Source organism: Corvus brachyrhynchos, unplaced genomic scaffold (genome assembly GCF_000691975.1).
Source record: "Corvus brachyrhynchos isolate BGI_N302 unplaced genomic scaffold, ASM69197v1 scaffold94, whole genome shotgun sequence".
Classification (NCBI taxonomy): domain Eukaryota; kingdom Metazoa; phylum Chordata; class Aves; order Passeriformes; family Corvidae; genus Corvus; species Corvus brachyrhynchos.
Window position 1 is genome coordinate 12,474,027 of NW_008238330.1, and position 10,005 is coordinate 12,484,031.

At 43.3% G+C, this 10,005-nt stretch overlaps 1 protein-coding gene across 1 annotated transcript in view; it reads left to right on the top strand.

Moving 5' to 3' along the window:
- Window positions 1–1,261: 1,261 nt before the first annotated feature.
- Window positions 1,262–10,005, top strand: part of LOC108446813 — a 62,270-nt gene continuing 53,526 nt past the window's right edge. The window contains exon 1 of the mRNA XM_017734578.1: window positions 1,262–1,328. Coding sequence (XP_017590067.1) covers window positions 1,310–1,328 — 19 coding nt within the window. The 5' untranslated portion in view covers window positions 1,262–1,309. The remainder of the gene's footprint in view (window positions 1,329–10,005) is intronic.

Here is a 10,005-nt window from a genome sequence, read left to right on the forward strand (position 1 = left end):
CAGTCGGGGCTGTACGGAGAGGGGTGGCAGGACCTGCGTCCCTGAGAGCAGCTGCAGGGAAAAGGGCACTGCTGCACCTCCGTTGTTGGGGTGTGTGTTTCTGGTCTCAGTTGGGTTTTGGGTTTTGTGGGTTTTTTTAGTTAAAATCCCTCCAAACTTAGCGGCCATCACATTCTAGCCACTACGTAGCTCAGGAGGAGCAAGCAAAAGCACAATTAATTACTTTAAGGTTTCGTTGGGAAATACAGTATGTGAAAAAGCCCTCTTCTGATTGCTGGTGTGGCGGTAGGAGCAGCCGCTCTCCAGGAGCGCGCTTTTGCCAGGCAGATTTTGGGATGCAGGCACTGGGCTAGCATGCGCAGGAAGGTTCCAGAACAGCGGTGCCGCCTGTTCCCCGGGCAAGGGAGCGCCCCAGAGCACCCACCTCTTCTAGGGACTGCGCGAGGGGAATGAGCAATCAGGCTTCCGCACCGACACAGCACATCTTGCTGTCACCAGGGAGGGGGGATGCCAAGGTAAAGCTTGAGCGCTGCGTGTTTGGGATGAGGAGAGCTCGGCTGCCCTCGTGCAGTCGTGGTTTGGTGACCAGGCTGTAGCTCGGTGCAGTTATTAGCAGGGAGCCACCAGGAAACGCCTTTGCTGTGCTGCTTCTACTGAAGAGGTTTTGAGAAATCCAGGTTGCTACATCCTGAAAGAAGTCTAAAACGGCCACAGCTGGTGATGCTCCCTTTTAGCAAGCCCTCTCCCTCTGCAGCAGGGCACTATCTCTCCTGGTAGCATATGCTGCAGGACGGGTTCTTTTCTCTTTTTAACAAACTAGACCAATTACACAAAATCAGCTGAGAGGGGTGACCTACTTGGACGGAGAAAAGGGAAAAAAGTGTTTGAGAAGGAGACCTTGATTTCAAACATCACCTTGCATGTCCTACCATTTGTCCTAACCAAGCAGGGTCGCTACCTCTGAAGGTGTGAACTACATGGCTTAAGGACTTGCCTTTTTTCCCCCCCCTTTCTTCTTCAGCGGGAGAGAAATAGTTACCCATGAAGGAGCATTCCAGGTGTTTCTTAAACATTCTTGCATTACAGCTGCAGCATTAAGAGGTTAAAATACCTAGAACATTTCTCCTTACCCTGTCTCTCACACACAACGTTTAAAATTAGAACATCATTAGCAAAATTGTAGGTGGCTCTGGGGAAGCGGGGGTTGTTTTTCAGTTGAAAGTCACAAAGCCAACAAATAACATCTTCACAAATACCTGGGTCTTGCAGGTCTTCAACATGGCTGGCACTGACACAGCTACCTTCCTGCATGCGGCTCAGTGCAACACGTAAGTACAAGAGGTCTTTCCATGAATTTTGTGTCTCTGTGTGTGTGTATTTTGGTAGATTAGTGGTTTCTTCCCCCTGCTTTAAATAGGTGGGTTGATTGCGACAAACAGTGAACGTAGCATATTGCAGATGTTTTTGGTTCTGGGGCATCATGGGTAATATCTGAAAGGCTCTGCTTTTGATACCAAAAAAAAAAAAAAAATAGTAACTAGGAAAGAATTCACCTGTGTTTCCAGTGCTTGCATTATCAGCACCTATCCCCTGTTAAAGAATGACATATATTTCAAATAATTTGTGAAAATATTATGGCCTTGCTTGAGCCATTAAAATGTTGTAAGGTAGGTACCTCAAGGATTCCATTAATACCACTCAACAGTAAAGGAACAGATGAAAACTACAAAGGAAAATTAAGGTATGGTAACGAATTCAACTTATTTAATGTGGAAATGATGTTTTTAATGTAATAAGAGCAAAAACTGTCTTAGATACATGTTCAGAAGGGAAGAGTTTGCCACATTTCACCACAGGTTAAGTAATTGTGGGTTAATAGGATTTTGTTGAATACGTTCTGGGAAATACTAGGGCAAGTAAGGTTGCTTCTCAATATGCCTGCATTTTACCTTGAAAAGAAGTCCACATTTCTGAAAACTCTTGTCACTGCATATAGGCATGATGGCTGTCTGGAGATGTAAGAGGAGTTTTAAAAAGATGCTGTGGAGAGGAGAAATAGTGGGTGCTCGTAAGATCAGTTTTAGAAACAGAAGGAAGGGAAGAATTGGGCCTTCTCACGAAAACTGTGTCCTACCTATTTTCCCTTTAATCCATCAAGCTAAGAGATGCCCCATTTTGACTTTTATTAGCATAATATTGCTGTTGGCCAGCCTTAGTCAGGCTTGCATTTTAAAAGATAGGTGAGGGGTTTAGTTGAACCGAGTGTATATAGAGAGACCTGGGAGAATGTTGTATTACTTTAAATTGTTTTGAAAACAGAAAATGTTTTCTGTACTCTAGCAGTGTCGTCAATATTCTCTCACAGTGTGCACTTGGTATTTCATGATAAGTATGGCTGCCTCAAATCACGTAAATAGGGGTTAAGTAAATATGACATTCTTTCATGATAAACTTGTCATTTACTGTTCTTATGAATGGTCAAATTCATGTGTTTATTGAAAACCTTGTAACTTGGATTTCATAAGTATAAAGTTTTAGCATTCTTTTCACATCCTTGCATTTGCATGTTGTCAATACATATGTGTGGTGAAAGGAGAGAAAAGAGTACTACTTACTTCATCGTATTTTACCCATTACATTTTATATGTCCTATGCAGATAGAGTGAGGTTGATGCAGGATGTGTGCGTGGAAAAATCCTCGTTCTGGAAATATATTTAGAATAAAAATTGACCAATATAGGCTTGCCTGGTTTTGGGGAGGAGTGGGTGCTCTGAAGAAGGGTTGGGTTTTTTCCTTCTGGTAATTAATTTTTAAAGAACTGGTTTCCTAGTTTAAGAAACCAGTAAGGGAGGGAGAGATGCAAGACATTATTACAAGAAAAGGTCAGTACTATCCTGTTCCTTCATTGTTTCATTCCTGGGTTTGTTTTTTTTTTCTCCTCGTGTCTGACCTGCCAAAAGATTATTTAGGAGGGGAGGGAAAGAACAGTGTGTTTATAAGGTAGACACATGTATCGGAGGGAATGCTTAATTAGGAAATTGTGATACAGCCCTACAGCCTAATGGAGTGAGAAGATGACAATTCTCAGCCAGCTGGGTGGGGCACAATGCAGTGCTAACTGTAAGCCTTTTGTCTAATAAAAATGCCCGAAACAAAGTGGTTGACTGGCAATCAGCATCCCACTTGACCTTTTCAAAGCCAGGAAAACAAAGTTAATGAATGTATCTCTCAGTTGCCACTCTGTATATCGGGATTTTTGTGCATTACTGGAGAGCCATGACTCTTGCAGCTTTGGTTCTTATCGCAGCATGGCTATTCAGAGTTTGAAAGATGATTTGTGAAATTGTGCCTGTTGAAATTATTAAAGCCTTGAGCGAAAGAAAAGCCCTGTATACAGCTGCTGAACTACTTTGCCTGACTGTTTTTGAGGTTTCTTTTCTTGTCAGTGCAATGAATTAACTTCACCAGAGTTTCACAAGGTTGCTGGAAAACGCAAATCTTCCTGTTCCTAAGCTGTGCTTTAAGTCTCCTGTATTACTGAATAGTTGGAATTACTAGATAATTACAGCAAACCCAGTGCATTATGTAAGTTAAATGTAGACATTGTTTAAAACTTTATTTTAATGAGGTAAGGCATTCCTAAATGCTCTTGCTAGAAAAATGATTTTGAGCTTTTTTCTTAAATGCTGAAAATACTGCATGACTATTAAAGAATTTGTAGCATTTCATAAGCAGGATACTGGCAATACGCTGTTGTTTTTTAATGCTCTAGAATGTAAAATCAAGTCTAATAGTCCCAGATATGTGTAAGCAGCTATTTATGTGTTGCTAAATTTGAAACAGTATGAATTGTATAGCTTGTGCAAGACTCTGGTAAGCATCTATTGAAAATGGTGTACAAGAGTCTGTTCTGATGCAGATCATTAGCGTGAGGGGAATTTTATATGGTTGTGAGATACCTTGGAAACAGAACTAATATTTGTGCTGGTTTGTTAGTATATTAAATGCTTAATTACTTCCTTTGAACACGATTGAGGAGATTCATTTACAAATTAATACTTGTTTTTAATGCTAGGTGACAGTATCGCCACTGAAATGCAGAATTCTCTGTGGTTTACACTTTCTGTAGAGACAAACCATTTAATTTGCATGTATCAAAAAGAAAATGGTGGCTTCTCATCTCTCGGTGAAGACTGAATAGAAAACTGATGTGGCGATGTCTTAACACTGGGGCACTGTTTCGCAGAGAATAATGTATGCGCTGAACTGTCATCATAAAATTAGACAAACTTTTTAATGAGCAGTGAACATTTTAAGATGCAGTTCCTTTCTGCTGCACTTAATGTCTGAATGTTATAACGGGTGTCTGCGTTAATAGAAAACGCTCAGGCTTATGTATTGTGTCATAGATAAAACAGGGAATAGGCTAAAGCGGGGAAATATAAGTGCTATCCAGGAACTGATGTTTCTTAGGCTTGCTGTAGGACATTCAGTAAGATGAAAAAGTATAAATGGTAAATGGTACATATTTATCATCTGAGCATTATTGATCTAGATGAATAGAAAACAAGTAAAAATCAGCATTTTAAATAGAACTTAAAAATGAATCTCTAAGACTTTGAAACCTGTAATCAATGTAAATTGGAGGGGAGGAGAAGGAAGGGATTGGGGGAACAGTTGCAGGCATAGAGCACATGTTCTACTTCTTCATCTTTGTCTAAGGAAATAGGTGTCATGATGAAGAAAATAAAGCAACCACCTAAATTTACTGGATTTCAAATCAACTAGTAGCACTTCTGAATTTTACGGGGTATTTCTGCAAATCAGTGTGTTGTGTCTGTGCTTTGTTGGAGCAGCAGACCTATTTTCAAAGCTGTTTGTCACACTGTCGTTTTTATTATAATAAGGCTTATATGGAAATACTCCTGCAATGCATCTAAAGAAAAGACAAATGGCAGCATTTATAGGAGGTGGCAGATCATACCACAGCGTGCGCGTAGGGAGGAGGGGGTTGGTGTCGTTTGTCCCAGCCCCCTTACTAAAGAGGGACTCACATTACTTTGTTTAATTATGAGGCAGGTTGCACTGGACTAATGTAAAGATTAACACAATAGGGCCCTTAACCTGGTTAAAGAGTCGGGGTCCTGCCCCAAGGTAAACAATGAATACGAGTTTGTTTGCCCAGCGGTTCTTACTGGGTGGAAAAATAGCTAGGAGACTGTTCTTTTTTTCTTCTTAAACGTTTGTCTTGCGTATGAACAAATTAAAATTAGGAGTGTTTTGAAAGAAGTTTGGCCTTTCTAACAAATCAAGAGACTTGAATTTTGTTGTTTTATTTCCACTGAAGGGCCTGATCCCATTTTAATATTTTTAAACTTTAAAAGCAAACTCATCAATTTCAAGATTAAAAAAATAAATGGTGACTGCTTTAGCTGATATAAAGCCACAGTTGCTCTTGTAGACTCATGCTGTTCATCCTCTGTAGTAATTGTGGCCCTCTGTAGTGCAGCTATTAATTCTTGCAAATTTGAAATTTAATTTTTCTTTATGCATAAAAGGGATAAACCTGAACAAGGAAGGTAGAGATGAGGAAAAACCGTGGTTTTTCTTTTGGTGAAAGCCTGCTTTCCCTGCTGAATAGATTTAATTTCTGTCTTCCTTACATGAAGGATTTAAGTCCTGAAGGAAGATGCAGGCTTTATGTGCCAGAAGTTGCAAAGCTGGGCTCCAGTTCCTTGGCATGCTGACGGGTCACACTTCCCCCTGTGGACCTCACCTGGGGATGAATAGGTTTGGCTGAGTTTTTGCCTGCTCTTAGTTCTTCTGAAAATCTGTGTTTGTCTTGGAGGCTGACAGATAAGAAATTGTTAATTTTAAGGATTTACTAAAGTGTGAGCTTAAATTAGAATGCTTCTGAAAACAGATCTAGTTTAGATTTAGACTACAACTGGAAAAAAAAAAAAGGTTGTAAATTATCATTTTGGTTAACTATCAAGGCAACAACACCATGGACAGTTTTGAAGCCCACTGCAGGAAAATGGCTGCCTTCATTTTTCTTGGCTGGGCTTACAGCAGAGAGCTCTGCCCCAAGTCATCGCTGCTGGCTCGTGGTCCCATTAGCTCAGCTGAGGTGCACCTTGCACTCCCGGCATCCTCTGTTAGTACAGGCTCCGTGCTCTCACTCACACTGCCAGCAGGCTGTGGACTTTCATCCTGAGCAGCTTGACTCATCAAGACCTCTTAAAGCAAATATTAGCAAGGCAGAGACCAAAAGCACTGCCGGGGGAATGGTGCTATTGACCGCAGTTGAGCCGAGGCGTTCCCCGCTGGCAGCCACGTTGTGGCTGTGCATCCCCTTCCCCTGGCACTGTGTCTTCCCGAGAGAGGAGGGTCTGCACCAGAAAAGACTCTCTTACCACCTGCTTTCCAATTCAGAGTTAGCCAGCTTACCAGAACACAGTTAGTCTAGCCTAAAGAAAGAAAAATCTAGTACTCAGTGACTGATGCCACACGTGTCATGCAGCCGCTCAAAGGCGATCATCAGCCTCATTTGCCAGAGCAGGTACCAGTGCTTCGGCACTAGCTCTGCTTCCAGTCACCATTGAGGGCTTGCAGGTTCACTGGAAGCCAGCGGAACACTTTTGGCATGCTGTGATAGCTATGGTATTGGTGAAGATGCTGGTGGCTGTACCTTTAAATCTCTGCTCTTGGCTGATGCACAGGTCCAAGGGAGCCAAGGAAGGACCAGACAGAAGACTGGACAAACCCCTGGCACTCCTAGTGCGAGTTATGCCCTGCTTTGCCCCCACCCCAGTCTGGTATGTTACTGGTTCTGAGAGCCATTGAGGATGGGCACAGCCTGAGGAACTTGGAACTGGTACTGGCAGGGCAAAGCTTGCTCCCAAAGGGGAGGATGGTGTTGCAGCTGATTTCAGAAGTAGACACTCATCAGGTCTTCCAGTGGGTTTTCAGCTAGGCTGTAAAAGATTTTTCTTTTCTTTCAATGCTTCCTCTTTAAAAGTTAGAGGCACTGTGTGGTGTCTGATTCTAGGATTGAAGGCTGGATGTACAGGGACTTAAAACAGCTCAATCTGTCACAGATGTCAAGCCTGACCTTGGACACATAGATAAGCTTCCCTCTAGCATTGCTTTTTCAGCAAAACTTGGGTAAGGTGGTAGAAATGATGTTTATTGACTTCTTCCAAGCGAGCTGTGAGGTCTAATATTTGTAAAGTTGTTTGTGATTCTTTGGGAAGAAGTGCAATCTGCTTCTGGCTGGCACTCCTGCTTCCTAACCCACTTTGGTTAGGAGTGAGGTGGGAAGCATGGTTTGAATCTCCACTCCTCAAAACCTGTTCACCAGGGGCTCCTTCAGCAAACAGAGACAGATTTCCTGGATAAAGGGTTTGATCCCCAGCGTGCTTGAATGCATTATCCAGCTGGCTGTCAATATCAGAGCTACTGAAATGGGGAGTGTACAGGGCTGCATGCAGCCTTCTTTTGGAGAATGGAAGATGCCTTTTTCCTCATTTAGTGTTTTAAGTGAAAATGAAGTCTGCTGGCAAGAGAAGACTCAAAAGCACTGTGTGCTCTGTAGCCTGCAAAGGGGGCTTTGATACTGCTTGGAGCTGAGCAGCTGGAGCATGGATGGGATTTACTGCTGTGAGTGATGTGCCCTCTTCCCTCTGCAGTGTTCTCAGTGGGCAGGCTCCACATCTGCCTGTGACTTTTGCCCCTGGACAGCAGCACTTGCTGGATTATGGAGGCTGTCATTTATCATCACTGTCTCTGACTGTAAAAGACAGTCCAGCGCTCCTGACAAAGTGATGGGAGGATTGGGTATGGTCGAGAAACAGCTTGCAGGCTTTTTTAAGTAGGAAAGTGATTTCAGAGGAAGTAAAGGAGGTTGGGAGAGAGGTAGACTCCCAAAGACCTACAGCAACAACTTTACACTCACACAGAGGGTTGAAATTTGCGGGAAGAATGGAAAGTGGAAAAAATAAGTGTGCCTGACCACAACCAGAGATAGGGATTATTTAAGAAAATAAAGAACGGAAGGAGTTGTATTCAGAAAGGTCAGAAGGATTAAGATTCCTTCCAGGGAAAGCCTGTGGGAGGTGAGTTTTCTGGGAGGGAAGATGCAGCATATGTCAGAAAAGGGAACTGGTGGATCACCCAGGCGCTGCAGGGGACTCACCAGGACTTCTAGGTGCACCAGGTACAGGGAACCTGGGAGCATCTTCTTGCTGTCCATGTGCCAGGAGGCTGGTGTCCAGCTGGGCAACAAATAGCGTGTTTGAGGGGTGCAAAGGTTGAATGGTAATGGGATTATCAGCACACTTGTACTCTAAAAACTAACAAGTCCTGGTGCTTGCTAGTTCAGTTCTATTCCCACTAAAATCTGCTGGTTTTCTTCTTTTGGTTTCAGCAGGTACAGCTACTTTGCTGAAAAGTGGATAAACTGCCCAGGTTCAACATCAGCATCTCTAAGAAAGGTGCTGAGTATTCACATACCTGTTTATACTGAGAGCTGTGCTGCTCTGTACTGCTTTTTATTTTAGGGCTTTTTATCTATTCATGCAGTGTCAGTACTCTGGAGACCTCCTGCCTTTCCTTCAGATATGTTTTCAGCGACATAAAAGTGACTGTGTAAAGCCCATTTGCCTAAGTCTTGAGCAGGGTTGATGAGTTTAAAAGACAATCCAACAGTGTCAGGAAAACAAGTTGAAGGCTCCACAAAAATTCAGCAAACACTTCCATCTGAGTGCAAATGGGCATCTAGCAGGGTGCAGTGTGCTGCACAGACAAGTGCATCGGGAAAGGTCTGCTGCTGTCTGGTAGCTGTACTGCCCCAGAGATACAGGCAGGACCTCTGGTCACTGCCACCAGTTGGGGGAGAGAAGCTGCTGAGTTTGTGCCATGTGTGTCCAGTGCGTATAAATCCTTGTGAGGCTCAACTGAAAAGTGTGGCAACTCACAGCGGAGTAAGCCTGTGGAGTTGGGGGTGTGAGTCCCTCCTCCCATACTCCCATACTGTGATGCCTTCACCAGCAAGGTGCTTTAAAAGCCACTAATCTGCTATCTCGTGGAAAGTGTGGGGTTTTTCATGGCAACTGTCAGATCCTGCCCAGTCATATCAGTGTCACATACTCTGCTGCCTGCCTGTTTCTCAGTGGCCATCCCAGTCTTGGTGACTTCCCTTCATGGCTCACCTTGTTCTTCCCTGGCTGCTGCTGTGCCTGCAGCAGGTCTGGGTGCTGTCACAGGCTGGCATCCCCATGCAGCGGTGATGCAAATAACAGATGGTGCAAGAAAATCCTGTCTTCAATGTGCCCCAGCAGAGGCGCAGATGCAAGTTCAGGCTTCTCCTTAGGAGCAGGGATTTCTGGAAACACCTACCCCATTAGCAGCAATGGTGGCAGCAGCAGTAGAAAGCTTTAGTAGGTACCTCCACCCACACCCTATTTCAAAATAGTAACAAGAACCTTCAGCAGTTGGCAGTCTAAAGTGTCCAGGGATATACAGATTTATTTTTTTTTAATTTTTTTTTTTAAAGCTGGCTTTGCTGGTTATTCAAGAATCATGTGATCAGAAGTTAAAAGGGTTTTATTTTTCTGCATCTCGAATGTTAAAGTGGCAACAGTTTCTTTGATTCTGCGTCAAACGGTTTTCTGTTTGACGCAGAATTCAGCCACAGCCCAAGAGCACCGCAGCTTCCCTTCAGTGGTGCATGCCTGGTGGATGATAACATATCAAATACCAAGGAACAGCTGAACAAAAGCTCTTTTTAAAACAAACAAAAAAAAGTCCTAGACCAAACCTCACAGAGGCCATAGCATTGCTCGTTCTTAAGCTGTTTTGGCCAGCTGGGCTAGGATTGGGAAGCACATTGGATGCATGTGCTCTGTCAGGGAAACAGAAAAAAAAAGTAATCCCTCTACTCCTGCTTGCAAAGATAATCCAGGCTAAATAGTACCATTCCTTAACTCCACCTGCCCTGAAAC